Source organism: Colletotrichum karsti (genome assembly GCF_011947395.1).
Source record: "Colletotrichum karsti strain CkLH20 chromosome Unknown Scaffold29, whole genome shotgun sequence".
NCBI lineage: Eukaryota > Fungi > Ascomycota > Sordariomycetes > Glomerellales > Glomerellaceae > Colletotrichum > Colletotrichum karsti.
The window spans coordinates 674347-693155 of NW_024065929.1; the positions used below are offsets into that span (position 1 = coordinate 674347).

The following is an 18809-nucleotide window of genomic DNA, read 5'->3' on the forward strand; positions in this document are numbered from 1 at the left end:
GATTGATTGATGGGCAGTAATGATGCAATTGAACAAGAAGATGCTGCTGGTTGATGGATTGAGATGATAAGGAACCCAAAAGACCAAGGTGGAAGAAGAACGGAGTGGTGAAGATGGAGAGGATTGTGGTCAAGGAGGAGGTCGGTCGAGGGAATTTTCAGGCGGTAGGCAATGGAAGCACCTTCAGCCAAGGCTTGTCCCCTCCTTCCAGGTCGGGTGTCAGCCTTGGCTTGGAGATGGCCGCCTTCCCTTCCGCATTCTGCCTCTTGTGATACCGCAATTATTAGCACCTGTTCATGGAGGGAACCAACGAAATGTGCTGAATGACGTGGAGGAGCTACCCGCCATGCCTTCCATTCTCCTGGAGCTTGGGCACCTCGCTAACCGAAACAGGGAGCTGACCGCCTGCCCGCCCTGGATCATCAGGGGAAGCCCCGGTAAGCGACTTCGTCACAACTGACAACAGCGTAGGTGAGAAAGAACTAGATCAAATGTTGGTGATGATTCTTTCATTTTATCCTTTCTCACCAAGTTACTCGTATCATTACCCGTGCAAATTAAGGCCATTCCAAACTCCAAAGTGGTATAGTACTGTTATCCCCGCTAATACCCACCGCCGTTGCTCCATTCATCAACACATTCCGGTCCCATTTACACTGAGAATAATATCTACAGCTGCTACATTGAGGCAGCTATCCAACGCTACAGCTTCAACGGTTGCTGCTGTCGGCTTGCTGGCGCCAGATGTGCGTGTCGCCCAGGCTCATTGAGCTATCGGATGCGCCCGAGGCAGTATTCGCGGGCGCACTCGGCCTTTCCTGGCTTTGCTGCTCAGGCCCGCTCTCTTCTTCCGAATCCTCGGCCGGAGGAGGGTCTTGGTAGATCCACGGTTTTTCAAGTCTATGCAAGGTTAGTACAGATTCAAAGTGAAGAGGAGACCAGGACATACCGCGCGGTGAGGCTGGGGTTCATAAACTTCATGCCCTTCTCCTTGTCCTCGTCGACAGTGCTGCCACGTCTCAGCAGACCTTGGGAAGGCCTGGGCCCCTCAAAGTCTTCGTCGAAGATGATGGCATCCTCGGCATCAATCTCAGCCCGGATGCTGCGCAACGAGATGAAGCGCGTTAAAGGCTCGAATCGGCGTCTGAAGTAGAACATGTACCAAACCGTAAAGACGACGAGCGGCAGCACCAGCACCGACTGCACAAACCCAGTCTGGAGCGCCATGACGCTGGACAAGACGATCTCGGAAACGACCAGACCCAGCACGATGCGGTACGAAATAGTTCTCCAAGCCGCTCCGGTCGCGTGCTGCGGCTGATCCATGGCATACAGCAGCTGGTATTTGTAGGTGAAGTAGCCGAAGGTGAAGTAGATGACTCCCAGCGGCAGGATGAGAACTCCGAACGGCAGCGTACTGTAGATCTGACAGAGCATGAAGATCAACAACGCCGTCGGCAGGTAGAAGCCGTAGCTGAAAACTGGAGGTTCCATAATCTCTGCAAAGTCTCGCGGGGTCTTGGCACCCATGCGGTAGATCGGGTACAGAAAAACGCTGCCAAACTCCAGCAGTCTGAAGGGGAACAGACCGAGGCCCTGGAGCATGATGAAGTTGGCATAGAAAAGACCCAAGGCTTCAATCTGGGATCCGATCAATCGCGCCAACTTCTGTGTGCTGCCCCAGGAATCCTGGAAGTCCTTAATGATCTTGAACACGCTGAGCGCAGTGCCCGAGACGGCAAAGACGAGGAAAATGTTGACAAACGTGAAAAAGAAGTTCTTCGAGATGATGGACAACTCCACATCGCCCTTGGAAATCATGCCCTGCTGGTAAGAGAGGTAGTCGTACAAGTACGGCACTGCAACGTTGAGCAAGGAAACGAGCACCGTCGTTAGCGATGTTTCAATCAGGTCCTTGATGGTGGGAAAGTTCTTAAGAAAGTCGACCACCGAGGGGAACCATTGCTGAAAGTTGCAGACGCTGAGGAGACCTGCAATGGCTGCCAGGATTGCAATCCACAGAATGGAGAGAGCTGCAACAAAAGTTGTGACTGTCCACGACCGCAGCCTACGGACACCTCGAGGTGCGTACGTGTTGGCCCACATGATGTCTGAAGGAGCGGGTGCGGGTTTGGTGAGGAACTGACCAGGCCGAGGATCGATACGGGCTTGGATCGCCATCTGGCAGGCCGTAATGGAGTCCATCGTGACAAAGGCCTGATCGGTCGGCGTGTAGTCCTTCTCTCTGGCCTCGTAGATGACCTCGTCAAGCCGGCGGAGCTTTTCCTCGAAGTAATCGATAGCGTCCACCTTGCGACTCTGCAGGTTAAGGAAGCCGTACCAGAGCCGGACCTTTGGGCGCTGTCGCTCGGCAAGCTCGGGTTGAAGTTCGCCGTGACCTAGGAGTCGGCCGTTCTCTCCAGCTTCGGTGTCAACCTCGTCCTCCCGAGGTTCCAGGACGGATGGCTCGGCATTTGGATCTCGGAGGCGTTGAACCGACTTGGGCAGAGCAGACTGTTTCCCCAAGAACACGCTCCAACTTTCTTCCAACTTCGCCAACACCTGGGCCCGTTGCGCCATTAAGCTGTCGATTTGTCTCCAATCGCGAACAAGGCTGACGCTCTCCACTCGGCCGATGTCGAGTTTTTCAATCAGGTGTTTGATCTTGTCTTCAGATCGCATCTTCTGAGGAATGCCTGATAGGCGGAAGGTTCTGTCCGTGATAGTCGACTGAGTACCCAGGTATTCCTGGCGAATATGAATCACCCTGAAGGTCTCCTTGTTCAGAACGTACAGGGTAAGCCCAGAAAAGATGTACACAAAGACTAGCCATGCCCAGAGGTAGCTGCGGTCGGGGTCTTTGGTGTCGTCGTCGTCGCCACCACCCTTGCCCTCGGAAATGTATGCGGCGCCGTCCGAGGCATGGTAAGGCATTGACATCAGCCAGTCGAGGCTGTCAAACCTGGGTTTAGGGAAATCGTCGGGCTTGAATCGAAGGTTGACGGGTAAGAGGACGATGAGAGCAAGCAGGGCCATGGTGACGAGGATTCGAATGGCCATCCTGAAGAAGGAGAGGAACTGCAAAAGTCAGTAACGCGACCTGGTGCAGGGCGAATCATGCAGCACATACGACAAAGGCGTCAAGCCCAGCGGAGGCGAGGACCTGCTCTTCCGTCACGCGATACAGGGCCGGAATCCATCCCCAGAAGGTGTTGGGAAGCGTCGGGAGCCCGACTTTCGGGTTGAGTCGACGCTTGCGCGCCGCGTAAAGTGTAGGCCATCGTGGACGGAGGATGCAGAATGCGATGAAAGCCGAGACACCGAGAATCAAGGACAGAGCCAGCTGCACGACGACAGCGCGGGTGTTTGGTTTGATGGCTTCGGTGACATTACGGTTATCACACCGATCGGTCGAATTTAGTATCAGCGCGTCCATTTCGCGTGCGGCATAGTTTCGAGACGGTGTCGGTGGTTTGTTGAAGAGGTTGGCGGTGTAGATGCAGCTGACAAGCGGCCAAGGACTGCTCGATGGATTCTGGAGATGCTGTTGGTGGGAGCTGGACGTGAAGTGGGTTGAAACTGAAGCTGGAGCTCCAGTGTCAAGGCGCGAGAATGGAAGGAAGGTCTCCACTTCGTCTGAACCTCTGACGTGATGATGCAGCTGGAGAATGACCGTTCGGTTATGTAATCACCGCAACGGCCACCAAGACACGTGAAGGCCGGCCGCCCAATTCCTCAAGTGTCATTTCCGGAATTTGCAGACACGACGAATTTTTCACCACCACAATAGTAATCTTCGTATCTGATATGTAGTCAGATCAATGAGAGGTATCTTCCAACTCTTCACCAGGTTTTCCAGAGCCTCCATGCAGGTGATTAACTTCTCTCGATTGGTCTTTTGGGTTATCACCTCTGCCTGATGCCCACAGCTCAGACTTGGATCCACGAGCCAAATGAGCCAAGTTGAAATTATCAACATTTGATCATGAAAAGAAAAGCGAACCCGATTCAGCTCAGGATTTATCGGTTTAGCTTGCACATACCAAACAGTCTTCCCAAAAAACGTGAAGAGGCCAGGCCCAGCCTCCAAAGGCAGCGTGCAGGACGTCTCCCAGCCACTCAGCCCTATTTTGATGGAGCTCTTTCGATGTTCGGGCCTCCTGCCGAGGTCGGTGTTGGCCATCGACACCGAAGACAGCCTCGTGGTGGCAATTCCCATGATCTCGGTTTGACCATTTGGAAGCACGCAGGCACAGTTGAACTCTACGGTGGAATCAGACTTGGGATGACCAACGACGTCGCCTCAAAAGTTGGGAGGTTCCGGGGCTCTGATGCCGCGGACCGCCGACGCACCGACATTAAATGTTTGCATTCTGCCCTGTGCTGTTGCTTGATCTCCAACATGGTCGCCTGTTGCGTTAGTTTGGTGTTCAATGTCCACGAAGGACTACCCTAGTTTCGTTCATCCCGGGCTGCCTGGAGAAGCGTGGCGGCGTGGACAAAGAGGAGAGGCATCACCGTCGCCAGCCACCTGGCGTGTCCTGTGCGTCCTCTTGCAGCCGTTTGCGGGACTGAGTTCAGACTGACATCACGCCCAGAACCAAGTCCAAAAGACATTGAAATCGCGAGGGTAAGATGCTGCCGATGCGCAGTCCCATTGCTTGTAGCTGATGCCCTGGAATAATGTCAGTATGAATTGCAGGCTCGAGAAAGGGACCCTGCAGGCAGCAAGCCGAATAAAACGTCGTGGGAATGATGAGACTGAGCCGAAACAGCGTTGCAGGTCGAGTGCCGAGCTGCGGCCCGGCGCGGTTGAGCCCAGGATGAAATCGAAAAACCATGTAGCTCAGAGCTCAGATTTGAATGTGACCGGTCGCTCATTGGCTCTCTTTCTGTTTCCATACATCAACTGGTGAATAAAGAGAGGAATAAGATGGAAGATGGCGCATCATCTTGGCTTCGGCCGAGATCGACCTTGGCCAGTACCTTCCAATGTTGAAAACTTTCAGCAAAGTTCGAGGGATCGAGGGCCAATCGAAAGTCTCCTTCCGCCTTTGTTACCTATCAAATGATCTGTATTGGCTGAGGTACATTACATACCTACAATAGTAGTTACCTACCTACCTCACCTTCAAGGTACCTGCCGTTGCTGGCTCCGGAACCTCCCATTTATTAATTAAGTAAAAAATGTCCAAGGGAGGCGCCAATTTCCCCTGCTCTTTCCCTCTTTCCCCGCGGATTGTCCCCTCTAGGCCCCTCCTTCCCCCTGTCACCCCTGCTTTCCCCAGCGCTTTCCTTCCCGTCCGTCCCTTCCCTGCCGCTCCCTCCCTCCCTAGCTAGGTTCCTTCCTGCTAACCGGCTCACCGGGTTGGGACCTGCCTCCTCCCGTCATTCCCCGGACTCTGGCCAGACCTCCAGCGGCCTTCGCCTCGCACCTTTCTGCAGACTGTCACTGCCGTTTCCTCGCTGCGACGCTACCTCTCCGGCTTTCTTCGGCCCACAACTTGAATTGAAGGCCGTCCCGTCTACCCCTCCAAAATTCTCTGCAATTCATTCTCATCTCGCAAAATAACCACGCAAACACGTGTTACCGACGTCTCCAATCTGCTCCGTTGCGATCTTACTTCCGCCCTCGTCTTCGCTGACGACTCCAACGACATACTTTTAGCCATTGACTCGCCGTTGCCTGGCGCCACACCAGACACAATCATGATGGCCGATGACTTCGTCGTCGTCCCGAAACCTCGGAAGGGCATTGCCTTCGTCGAGGCGCGATTGAAATCCGACGTACGTGCTCTTGCTTCATGCACAATTGACGACAAAAAACATCGCTCACACTTCCAACAGTCCTCCCATACCAGAAGGGGTTACGAGCAGGTAACTTTCAATACCCGCTACCTGTCTTTGCTCGTACCACGACGCTGACTCCCTACCAGCTCATCGCCCAACTGGAGCGTGAGCTGAGGTGCCGAACGGAATCCAAGACTGGTCCTAGCATTACCCTCGACAGCGATCTTCTCGACAACCCCATAAGTAGGTTTGGTGAATCATCAGACGTCTTCATACCCATTCCTAACCACCTGTCAGTAAAACGAGGCGTACCCGACATGTTCGAGTCGTTGCGCGTTGTTGAGTTACAGGGCTTCGCTCCCTCTGAGCGCAATGTCCCGGTGCATGATGTCACCATCAAGATCAACATTTACGGCTTCGACGACTCGCCCTCTGACCCCAGCGCCAGTCCTACCTCTGACGACGACACGGTCACCGTTCTGCCCAGCTCACACTATGACGGTCTTTGGGAGCTGTACGACACCCAACTCTACCCTACAGAATACCGTTATTAACATGTTGCTCTCTGCCTAGCTGCTAATCCTGACCAACATGTAACTTGGTTCTCGGTAATCTGAAGCCTTGGCTGTTTCGACGGGCTATGCATATAGGTAAGACTTTTGTTTCCTTCTCCACCGTTCTGTAATATTCACTGACCTCGCCCGCGGAGCAGCCTCAAACCCATCACACACTGCCATTCTTCTCACGGGCCCATCGGAATCTGGCAATACGACCTTCGCCAGAGCCCTCGCTTAGAAGATCTCCATATTCCTTCACACGCGCTACCAGAAGATTCACCTTCAGCACGCAACCCCGAGCAGCACGCTCGACTTCGATGCTCTGGCCAGGAACGCTCTTGCTAAATCGGACCACAACTTCATAGTCATCGTGGATGACGTCGATGAGGCTTTCAGCCACGGCCGACCTCACGAATCCCAAACGCTCCTTGATGACTACGTGCGTGGACTCGACTCTCTGGAGGCCATTATCAACGTGCTGGTCATATGCACATCCAGCTCAATTGAAACTTCTGACCAGCAGTTTCTTGACAAATGCCTCGCTCGGCGTGCCTTGAAACCACCGTTCATGGTCGAACGTTATGAGATCTTCCGTCAACACTTTGATGCATACATGAGAGACAAGGTCATCAATTGCAACTTCACGCTAGCTGGATACGAAAAGGCGGTTTCCATGCCTTAGGTGTGTGATTTGCCGAACGACAACGTCAGCCAGCAAGTCCTGAAACTCGCGAGGTGCATCCCAGAGGCACTTCTGCTCGAGACACGACCAACGCGGTGAAAGACGCCTTGACAGGCGCGGTTAGCATGGACAAGGCCTTGGCTCTAGTCTCCATGATCTGCAGCATGCTACTTGGTAAGCAGCGACAATCCAATGACAGGTTTCCGTCAATGTCTACACCATCGAAGTCGAATATGCTTGCTGATCAGTGTACAGAGTCCTCCATATACGCGGAGCCTTTCCCACCAAATGCAATATGCCGCGCAATACAATGCAGCTACCCTTATTATTCTGGTCATTGATATCTCGCCATACCCAACGAGTACACATTTGACGTGCGGAGCCTTCCTCACCTCGGATCGACTATCGAATCGAGTCTTATTTCAACGATGCCAATTTCAACAAGGATGAGAGTGACATTATCGACCACGACGACGAGCCACCAGCTCGCAAGTAATGCTGGGCTTCCGCATCGTCGCGAGCCAGTGGCACCGGATAGGTCACTGGCACCCTATTCCAGAGAAGGGAAACTTTTCAAGGACAACGCCAGCGGTCTCTCTTTCGCCCCGTATGGTGCATCGTATACTCCATTTACACGCAACGATGGATTGTGGGCTCCTGTGACTGCACAAGTCAAGGAAAGTGGGAACAGACTTGAAGTACTTTTTTCGGAGGCATTCTTCCTGGGAAGAGACTGCTCTCTTGATGACTGGATGTTGATGATACCCAGAGAGCTTTGTTTTGTAGAATTGAACTTGTCTTGTCCCGCTAAAACATCAAATTGCCTTTCCAACGGTGACATAGGCGCGAACGATGTCTCTGAGTAAAGTTTTGACGGTTGCAGGAAGTCTTGGACTATGGATCATCAGGCGGCCCGATTCAACACCTTGAATGCCCTCAACCTCTCTATGACCTGCCATAGCCGTAGAACATTGATAAGGGCTAAGTGTATATAATATACTGGGTTTGATGCGGTGGAGATTCGTGGATCGGTTAGCATTTGCTCACCATTCACACTTCATCTGGCTGATATCATGGGTCTATGGATCCAATTGCATGTTAGGTATCCTCTTAAGCCAGCATGAAGGTTCGATCTTCCGCCTTGATCTGACATAGAGATATTCGCAACGCATTAAACCTTGAATACGAGGACCTCTAGCAAGACTTCTCTTCTGCCGGACGGAGAATGAAGGGTGTTTATGCTCCGAACATAGTCGCCGTATCTCTGGCTTTGATATCATCAGTACCCAATCCTAACCACACCCGAAAAAGCAGCTTTAGGCGTTTCTGCGTCTCTGGAGATTTCGTTGATCGTGGGTGGATTAGGAGATGACGTGATGGTAGAATCGTCCGGGACCCCTTCAGGCAGTTTCCGGTGAAGTTCGGTTCGGACCCATGTCGCGATCAAGACGTCAGTAGCGTGGGAGAGGAGGCGTCGTCGTAAAGGGCTGACGGTACATGGTGTGCAGGTTTCGTGGAGGGGGACCTTGGACAGGTGCATGGCAGCCAACGTCTCTAGATTGCCAAGCCCGTATTTCCACACGTTCTGATTCGTTGCTGCAGCTTACCCGCGCCATGCAAAGTGATCAAGTGGAAAAGACTGATGTCTACAGCCAACGTCCTGATCAGGCTGGCCCTACCCCGCGCATGTCGTCAAACCTGCCCACCTCGATGTTCCGCAGTGTTCTCTTCATCTTCGTTGAAGTTGATGCACCAGGAAGCTGTTCGCACATATCGACAGCATCATCAACGTGACAAGATCTTCAGCTTTGTTGTCAAGATGAGGTTACTCAATACGTCAACCCTACGGCTTACCGAATTCATCGGCAACATACCCGTTTACGCCATCCTGTCGCATACGTGGGAGACCGATGAAGTTCTGTTCGAAGACCTTGATCGTGATCCAAGGCAAAAGGCCGGGTGGAAGAAGGTCACCAACGCCTGCAAAATTGCCCTTACGTACAGCTACGACTGGATTTGGATAGACACTTGCTGTATCGACAAGTCTAGCAGCGCAGAGCTATCGGAATCTATCAACTCTATGTTCGAATGGTATCAGAAATCATTTTGGTGCATCGCCTATCTTTCCGATGTCTCTTGTCGTCCAGTAGGCTCTCAAGAGCTTTTCGGAGAGATGGCTCTCAGTCGGTGGTTCACTCGAGGATGGACTCTTCAAGAACTTTTGGCTCCACGTTCGGTCAGCTTTTATTCATCTGACTGGAGGCTTATCGCATCAAAACCTCAGATCAGCAGCAATATTGCGTCAATCACTGGCATCGACGAAATCTATTTGAAAACAGACACGCCGATCAATGATGCCAGTGTAGCTCGGCGCATGTCTTGGGCCGCAAAAAGGAATACCACCAGGGTTGAAGACATGGCATACTGTTTGCTTGGTTTATTTCAAGTCAATATGCCTCTGATCTACGGAGAGGGCAAGAGAGCGTTAAGAAGGCTCCAGGAAGCCATTCTACGTGAGGTGGATGACCAGTCCATCCTCGCTTGGGGACGGATGGCCGCCTTACAGGAAATTGATATACGCGACCGCCACAATCCGAAATTTGGGTTCCAGGTAGATCTCCTCGCCAACTCTCCGGAGGATTTCGAACATTCAGGCGACATCATCACTTTCAGAACGCGTCAAGTCGAGACGGTCTTGCAGGTTCAACATGGTGGCATCGCAGTCAGCGCTCCATTCTGGAAAGGTCCCGAACATGGGAATTCGTTTCTCAGGGTTAAGGATGTCAAGAGTTTCGACATGTTGGTACCGCTACAGTGCAGAAGAGAGAAGTTTCCCCTGGAATGCATTGCACTCTCCTTCACCAGTCCTTCTCCAACCGCCCACGAGTCCGGAGTCGAGAAAAAGCGGATTCCTTGCTACAGGGTATCGAGCTTTCTCTTTCCTGTCCAGACAGCAGTATGGGCAGCAAAACGCAGAAAATTGATGCTCATGTTTAAGGAGGAAGATTCAAGGCGACAACGTTTACGGAATCACAGGAATAGAGGTTTCGTTCTCCGCACTTTGCCACAATGGCGCATCGCAACACAGATGTTCCCACTGAACCACCCCAGGGCATTCGCTCCGTTTCGTTCTCCGGTGGGCATGTCACGACTCGACGTGTACAAAAAGCTAAGCCGTCCCACCATCGTGCGTCTCCATCAAACGGACTTGCCAGATTTAGCATTAGTCATACAGGCCTTGAACACGGCATATCATCATATTGACGATACATTTTCTCCAAAAGACATAGTCGCAAGGATAGTGGTGTTGCCTACTGGATATTCTTTGGGCGAAGTTGGAGATGTCATTAAGCGCGAGACTCAAAATTGGTCTCCAGAAGAGATTACCACAGCGGCTGAATGGAGGGGAGCATGTACGACTAGCGAGCCAATGGTGGGTAGCCCTACTGCAAGAGTTGTAAGAGTGTTACAACAAAGTCAGTTCGAACTGTTCGACGAGTTCGAAATAGTCATAAGCCAGGATGTTTCTTACGGCCACAACGTACTCGTGGTGGACATCAAGGATCCAGTAAGAGGCAATGTCTCGTTGGAACCTTCAGTGGAAGACGTCACGCAGAGTTTTACTCTCATGTCATAAAGTAGCCTTAGAAGGCGTTCCCAATGCATAAATCCTAGGTTCTTAGAGGCTTGACGAAATTCAGATGTCGGTTCCCTGTCGTTTGTCAGCAGTGCCCACGAGAGCTTAAAGTATTCGGCTCAACTTCATCTGTGTACTCGTCATCACGGGTTTGATACATGAATTTGATACTCTAGGTAACTGTTTAGACTCAGTCAAGTTAGGAGGCCCTGGATATGTCAACGGACATATTCGGGATCAACACCCGCTGAACCATGATTCGAGATCGTGTTGTGACCCTCGGAACTGGCAGCAGAGGATTAGTGCCCCGCATCAAGTCCAGCCACCAAGTCGATACAAGGACCCTGTTCCTACTTACCTTGGTTTCGGGTACTGCTATGATGCTAGGTTACGATTTTGTTGCTCTTGGCTGATGGAGCTTAGCTAGAGGAAGGCTGGTTAATTTCGACTCACATCGCAGGAATTACAGCAATCCACATATCATGCCCACAATTGAGATACTTTTGTTAAAATGTCGTTCGGAAAAGGTTTTCAGCGTGAATGTGATATCGCTAGGGCCATCGTTATCGCTGGCGTTGACTGTGTTCCAGCATGCAAGGCGAGAGAACAAGTCATCGACGGCATTCCTTACGATTTCGCTGCTGTCTTGGGCCTCGCAGCTGCTCTGGATCTTTTTGAAGCGTTTGTGAGGAATTTCTGGCAAAATGATCTGGAAATCGATTTTGCGGACCAAAGCTCGTCTCTCGGGGTCGGCAAAGCCTCCTTGAAAACGTTTAGACCCCCGCTGGTTTACTTTCACTGCAATTAACAACTCCTCAACGTTTGTCTCAAAGGGACGAGAAAAAGTGTTCAGGTTGTTCATGATTGTTATTGGAGCTCATACAGGTGATAGGTTGTAGAGGGAAAAGATATCGTTGGCGCTGAGGAAGTAGGTAAGGTTCGTGTTTTGCCCAGTACAACTACGTGTAATCTAACAAGTGAAAGCCGACATGTTTTGTTTGGACATTAGAAGATACGACACGGACTGAGGCCGAAAGCAATGCTACAAGCCATCGAGAATACTGGATGTTGGGTTGGACACGCTCACACACGCAAGGACAAGTTACCGTTCGTGTGTTGTTTGAATTTCATAAGTGACAAAAAGATGTCACTCCCACAGACCGCCTGGTAGAGCCTTGACTTTCTCAATCGATGCGTTCTTTCTGCCAGTTACCGCTTATCAGGTTCCCCATGATCTCGGCAATGGGCCGAGACGGCTTACAGGATCTGTATCATGGTGGTTGTCTCTTGGACATGAGGCGGGGTTGTGGGCTTGTCGCATTGGTCGAACACGAGGCCTCAAAGTGGAAACAACGCCCACAACCGTTCAAGCTATTCGCCTTTCATTCGCTGATATGCAATGGCCAAGCATTCGGCTGCTGAGAAGAGCTAGACGTTACTGTAACGTAAGCTGCATATGTCGAATGAAGGTCGGGATCAGTGTTTGCCTAAAATGGCTCCGAGTTATGGGTGTGGTATGTAGCCTGCTTTTCCCGCTCAGCACTGCCTCTGTCAATTATCTTGCAGACAACACCACGCCAAACCAGGCGTAAGAAATCCCAAGGACGCTGAAGTCCAGAGGAAGTCCTGCGGCTGAGGATGTCGCCATCGACCTCGCAGAGCTCATGCAACGACACTAATATTCTTCAACGTCGAAGCCGAATCTAACGCCAATGCCGAATCCAAACGACAACCTCGCCATAGGCGGGGAAGCCAACATGCGCAGCACGCTCAAGCGCAGCCGTGGGCCAGAGTCTCGTAAGCCTTCATACCTCTGCGTTACCAGATCTCTCAAACTGATAAGCTGGTATGGCATTTAGCTACATGTACGAAAAGCTCCAACATTCAATCATCAAAACGAAACCGAGCGATCGATACGCCCGATGCCGAGCCCGGGATTGCCGCGGAGGAGTTTACGGTCGGCTGGGTGTGCGCCCTTCCGCTGGAAATGGCCGCTGCGAAAGGGATGCTCGATCAATCATACTCGGACCTTCAACAACAGGATCCAGCCGATCATAACAGCTATATGTTAGGTCGGATTGGGGGCCACCATATCGTTATCGCATGCCTTCCAACGGGTGTTTACGGAACCACACCAGCTGCTACTGTTGCTAAGGATCTATTGCGAACTTTCAAGTCGGTCCGGTTCGGGTTGATGGTTGGTATTGGAGGCGGTGCACCATCATCATTAAACGATATTCGACTGGGCGATGTCGTGGTCAGCAAGCCCTCTGGGACTCATGGAGGTCTCATCCAGTACGATCGGGGGAAAACTGTACAAGAAGGGGAGTTTCAACGCACAGGATCCCTCAACATGCCACCCCAGCTCCTCCTAACCGCACTGAGTCGTCTTCAGGCCGAACACCTCAGCAAAGAAAGCCTTATCCCTCAGTTTCTATCAGAGCTCGTCGCCAAAAGCCCGAAAAGAATGAAGAAGAAATTCAGCTATCAGGGATCTTCCAACGATTGCCTCTTCAAGCCAGAGTATGATCATCCTGATCGGGACTCTGGGGACGCTGTGGATCCTGGTTGCAGCCAGTGTGATACCGCGCAGAAGGTTCGGCGCGAAGCACGGGATGACACGGATCCAGTCATTCACTACGGGAACATAGCATCTGGCAATAAGGTTATCAAGCATGGAAAGACGCGTGATCAGCTCAGTAAAGCACTTGGGACGTTGTGTTTTGAGATGGAGGCAGCGGGACTTCAAGATTTCCCGTGTCTCGTAATCCGCGGTATCTGCGACTATGCGGACTCGCACAAGAACAAGATGTGGCAAGAGTACGCAGCGGCAACAGCGGCGGCATTTACAAAAGAGCTTCTGTCGTTTATACCACCAGAACGGGTCCGGCAGGAACAGCCTGTACCACAACTAGTCTCTGGTAAGTAATTCTCATTGACTGCCTATTGTCAGTTGGGATGCAATTCATTACGATGATCGCAAAAGAGTAGCCTTGAAGATCAATATCTTGGAGTGTGCACTCGGAATCCATCGACCGTCATGAGTATCGTAGCTCTATGTGTCTTGGAGGCATCAAGATGGCACAAGAGTATCATATTGACATACGACCCCTATCTTTAGTTGCGAAGGAACAACTACAGGTCACGACTCAGCATCTCAACGTGTCATCTGAGCATCTCGTCGAGCATAAACGTACCAAGTAGGTAACTCATACTGCCTTTGTAGGATTTAACTAATAGAGGTAGCGAATTGCTTGAGGACCGCCCGATCGAACTTCGCGTTGTTCACGAAGCGTACTACGACAGTGCAAACGTCCGAGACAGTCCAAGATGCGAGATGGGCACTCGGACTCAAGTCATGAAGAGGATCACTCAATGGGCAGAGAACGACTCCTCTGAAATCACGTTCTGGCTTGTTGGTCCTGCAGGGACCGGCAAATCCACCATTGCGCGCAGCGTGGTGGACAGTCTCGCCAGCCAAAACCGACTAGTTGCCGGCTACTTCTTCAAGAGAGGAGAACAGGGACGCAACGACACAACTCGACTATTTTCCACCCTAGCTATGCAGCTAATCGAGGCAATCCCGCTTTTCAAATGCTATCTTCAGAAATCGCTGGACAGCCTTGACAAAGACGCAATAGAACAGAGGAGCCTCGAATTCCAATTTGACAAACTCCTCTGGAACCCTTTAGGGGCTCTGCCACCCGTCTCCACCAGTCAAGGCTCCAAAGTAATTATCATCGACGCCCTAGACGAATGCGAGCGACCTGAGCACTATTCACGTGTTCTTGGACTATTATCAAGGCTTTGCGACATTACTACGGTAAACTTGCGCATCTTAATCACAAGCAGGTCTTCTCCTAAGATCATTGACGCCATAGAGCCGCTCGTCATCAGCAAGGTTGTGTTAAGCCTTGAACTCCACCGCGAATTTCCGGAAGATACCAAGGATGATATCCGCACTTTCTTAGAGGCGAGGTTTGCGGACATCAAGAAAAAGCGTACGGTTCAACAAACCCCGTGGCCTGTTGCTGATGATTTGGATCGCCTTGTCAAGCTGGCCACCAATCCCGAACCACTATTCATCTACGCCGCAACTCTTTGCCGCTTCATCTATGATGAACAACGCCCGAGGAACCCGAAGACACAGCTAAAGCTTTGGCTCAAGCAGTGTGAAGAAAACAAGTCTCAGCTTGATCAGATATACGATACCGTTCTCAGTCAAGCATTTTCTAGTGCCTCTGAGAGTGAGTCTAGTAGGCAGTTGCAGTTTCTGGGTGCTATAGTTCTTCTCGTAACACCACTTGCGGCTGCATCTCTGGCTTCCCTCCTTCACCTAGACATGGATGATGTCAACTGGTGGCTCCCAGAGTTGCGTGCAGTATTGGACATATCTGCTGAGCCTCATCACCCAATCCGACTTTTACATAAGTCCTTCAGCGATTTCCTCCTCTCCCCAGACAATTCTACTGCGAGATTTCATAGAGTCGATGCTCTAGAGATACACGCGGCACTTGCGTCGGGTTGTCTTCAATGCATGGAGACAGAGCTCAAACAAGATATTTGCAATCTCCAGAACCTAGACATTTTCTTGGACGACATCAACGAGCAGGTGATTGACGAACACATTCCTGACCACCTCAGATATGCTTGTCTTCATTGGAACCATCACTTGCAATGTAGCGGACGCCCCATGGTCGACGATGTCTGCACCTTTCTTCACGAGCACTTTCTACATTGGCTGGAAGCTCTTTCCCTCCTGAGAAGTCTTTCAAACGGGGTGATTGCGGTTACAAGGCTTCTAGGCACATTCCAGGTTGGTAGCCAAATCTGCCATTGTAAGAGCCTCTGACTAACTCCGGTTACAGCAAATTCCCAACATCCCTGTAGAGCTGATTGAGTTAATTCAAGATGCCAAGGAGTCAATCACACACTTTGCTTCTATGATTGGACGCGCGCCTCTTCAGAGTTACGGCGCTTTATTGTACTTCTCCCCAACAGCAAGTCAAGTACGCCAGAGGTTTTGGCATCAGCGTCTACCAAGCTATGACAGCATTCAAGGAATTGAACGTAAATGGGACTTATGTCTTCAAGTTCTTGAAGGCCACCACAGAGGGGTTTTGGCAGTGGCATTTTCTCTCGATGGTGAGGTCGTTGCCTCGACATCGTCAGATAACACAACACGATTCTGGGACGCGTCAACGGGCATATTACAGCAAACGCTCGACTTCGAATACTTCCCTGTCAGCAGTATCAAATTTACAACAAACAGTGAAATGGTGGCGTTTTCATCATCCCGTAACGTAGTAGAGTTGTGGAGTAGAACAGCTGGTAAACCACCACGAACACTTGTCAGTGACACGAATTCATTGATAGCAGTTTCTTGCTCATACGATGGTCAAGTTGTAGCAACGACATCGAACAACTTCACCGTGCGGCTTTGGGACACACTGACTGGCGCATTATTGCAAACACTTGATTGCAGTAGTGCCGACTCGAACACAACATTCTATTCATCTAATAGCGACAATAACTGGGGCAACGGCGACTTTGGCTATTGCATCGCCGTTTCTCAGAACCGCAAGATTGTGGCACTAGTACCACGCGATGGTAGGGTATGGGTATGGAACACAACGACAAGTTCACTGAAGCACGTACTCGAAACCAACGACCGCCACATCCGGGATCTCGACATTTCTCGCGATGGCCAAAGTATCACATCATATTCGGGAAGGTGAATGGGAATACGACTCTGGGATGCAACCACCGGAAAGCTACGCCATATCCTGCACCACCAGAACTGCCCTGTCAACACATCAGCCTTTTCGCCGGATAACCAGACAGTAGCGTCAGCAGCGGGCGTTGACGTAAGGCTCTGGGACGTGGCGACGGGTAAACTGCAGCATGTGTTCGCGGGTCACAGTGAAATTATCTTTTCACTCGCCTTCTCGCCCAATGGCAGGATCATAGCATCAGGGTCACTGGACGCAACCATACGGCTTTGGAGCATAGAAAAAGACGTCTCGCAACAGGTATTCAGAGACAGTCAGACCATTTCTGGAATAATTACTCTGTCTCCGAATAAACAACTCGTCGCCTCGGCATCAAAAGACAAGTCTATTCGACTCTGGGATACTACAACGGGCGCACCACGGCAAATTCTCCGGGGCCTTCGTGAAGAGGTATTCGCTGTCGCCTTTTCACCCAACAGCCAGATGATAGCGTCAGGATCATCAGATGGCTCAGTCTATCTATGTCACGTGAAAACAGGCGCACTAGAACAAATACGCGAGGGCCCCGACGGACCAATTTGGGCATTCGCCTTCTCGCCTAACAACACCCTTCTGGCAATAAGCGCAGGTTATGGGCCAACGCAACTTTGGGATATAACAAGACGCAGACTCCTGGAAGTGCTCCGGGGTCCCGTGTACTCCAGGGTAAGCAGCAGTTCGATAATTCGTGCAATATCGTTTTCCCCCGACAGCAAGTTCCTCGCAACAGTCCAGCTCAACAATATCCTGTTTGGAAGCAGCGAGCATTATGACATACAAATCTGGGACCCTGATAAAGGTGTCCTGCTCAGAGCATTACAAGAACCCGAACGTGATCGTATGGTAAGGCTAGTCGCATTTTCTCCCAACAGCCAAGCCATAGTTTCAGCATCAGACGATGGAACAATACAAATATGGGACTTAGACGCGGGCAGTCTACTTCGGACAATAAAGGTACGATGTGCGATCGACAACCTGGCTTTTGACAGGAATTCCAACACACGCCTACTTACTGAGTTTGGAATTATCGACATGCACTCTGACTCTTCAGCATGTTCAGGCTTGACTGAAGAAAGGGGCGTTCCAGCGGTGGCTATTTGTGAATACGGTCTGAGCCTTGACAGGGAATGGATCGTCAAAGATAACAAGAAGATCGTGTGGATCCCTTCATTATACAGGCCTGTGAGAGTTGTCGTAAGGGAGCTTATAATGTTCATCAACTGTGCTTCCGGCCATGTACTTAGATACAAACTCGAGAAAGCCTGATCCCGACATAGAGGGTATGGGCTTGGTGGATAGGCTAAAGTCCATGGGAACGTACAGAATGCAATCTGGGCAAGCATATGCCTTAGCTTTGTCTAATAGATGTCAAGTCCTGCTTTGGCTTCGAGCAAACGTCAGTCGATTGGGCAAACCGTTCTGTCCAGAGTTATGGGAGTGTTGTGGATGTCTCAACTTTGAACACGAGTCGCAGACTTTTGGAAAACATCAAGTACTTTAAGCCCTACAGACCAGCAAAGGCTACTGATCAGAAGAAGGTTATCTGCATCTTTATCTGTGGCGATGGTTCCAGAGTTTCATCTGTCTTATTTTGATTCCGAAGTCGCAGATAATACTAATATAATGCTGATATCCTTGAGACGCAGACTTAGCTTTCTTCCATTTAAATATCTCAGATTGTGTCGATGGCAACTGGCTCACTTCGTTAAGTTGGAACGCATCATGGATGTTACAAGCGCTTCATACAATATATTATGTCTCGAGTTCGTAGGCGAATATATGGAAATACCATCGATATAAACCAAGCATCGGACTAAGGACGTAAACTTTGCGCACCCTGACCTTCCGAAGTACTTCGAATGTCGTTAACGTTGCTTTTTGTAACTGAATTCCGTGTCTTATAGGGGGAGTTTCATGCGATTGTGTTTCTTGGCCCTGTTGACTACGATGGGACCAATCCATGCTTTGAATGGCCTGACCTGCTTCAAGTCGACCTCGACATAGACTTGTCGAACATGGAACTGACTGGCCGTGTTGACTCGGCATCTCAGCTGGCTGCGCCTGTCGTTTGAATCGGTACAAGCTCAGAGCGACTTCATAGCGCTGATGTCACTGCCGTCTCAAAACGTTCCAGTCTGAACGCGGCTAAAAGCTGCCACTAATCGACAGGTGGCAGGATTGGCTATACAATGGCTGGCTTTATCGCCGTGAATTCTGACACCTTTGTGGCTATATTTGCTTCACGATGTTGTTTGGAAACACAGGAAAGGCCCCAGAACTGGCATGTTGAAGCTGATGGGCAGTACATTAGGAGTGTGAAACGGAACTGAGGTTCTCATCTATGTAGCATCTCATAAACCTGTCCTATCCGC

At 50.8% G+C, this 18809-nt stretch overlaps 3 protein-coding genes across 3 annotated transcripts; 2 read left to right on the forward strand and 1 right to left on the reverse strand.

The window, feature by feature from the left end:
• Positions 1 to 710: 710 nt before the first annotated feature.
• Positions 711 to 3436, reverse strand: CkaCkLH20_08714 (uncharacterized protein; the record flags this gene model as incomplete). Its single annotated transcript, XM_038891429.1, has 3 exons — positions 711 to 900; positions 950 to 3078; positions 3131 to 3436. 3 exons carry the CDS (start codon positions 3434 to 3436, stop codon positions 711 to 713), a joined length of 2625 nt encoding a protein of 874 aa, XP_038743441.1.
• Positions 3437 to 5709: 2273 nt separating this feature from the next.
• CkaCkLH20_08715 (thyroid receptor-interacting protein 13) lies at positions 5710 to 7029 on the forward strand (the record flags this gene model as incomplete). Its single annotated transcript, XM_038891430.1, has 5 exons — positions 5710 to 5787; positions 5848 to 5877; positions 5937 to 6033; positions 6088 to 6304; positions 6651 to 7029. The coding sequence occupies 5 exons, from the start codon at positions 5710 to 5712 to the stop codon at positions 7027 to 7029; spliced, it is 801 nt and encodes a 266-aa protein (XP_038743442.1).
• Positions 7030 to 12378: 5349 nt separating this feature from the next.
• On the forward strand, positions 12379 to 15429 carry CkaCkLH20_08716 (g-protein beta wd-40 repeats containing; the record flags this gene model as incomplete). The annotated part of the gene is made up of 5 exons (XM_038891431.1): positions 12379 to 12463; positions 12526 to 13587; positions 13788 to 13866; positions 13913 to 14913; positions 15311 to 15429. 5 exons carry the CDS (start codon positions 12379 to 12381, stop codon positions 15427 to 15429), a joined length of 2346 nt encoding a protein of 781 aa, XP_038743443.1.
• Positions 15430 to 18809: the final 3380 nt, after the last annotated feature.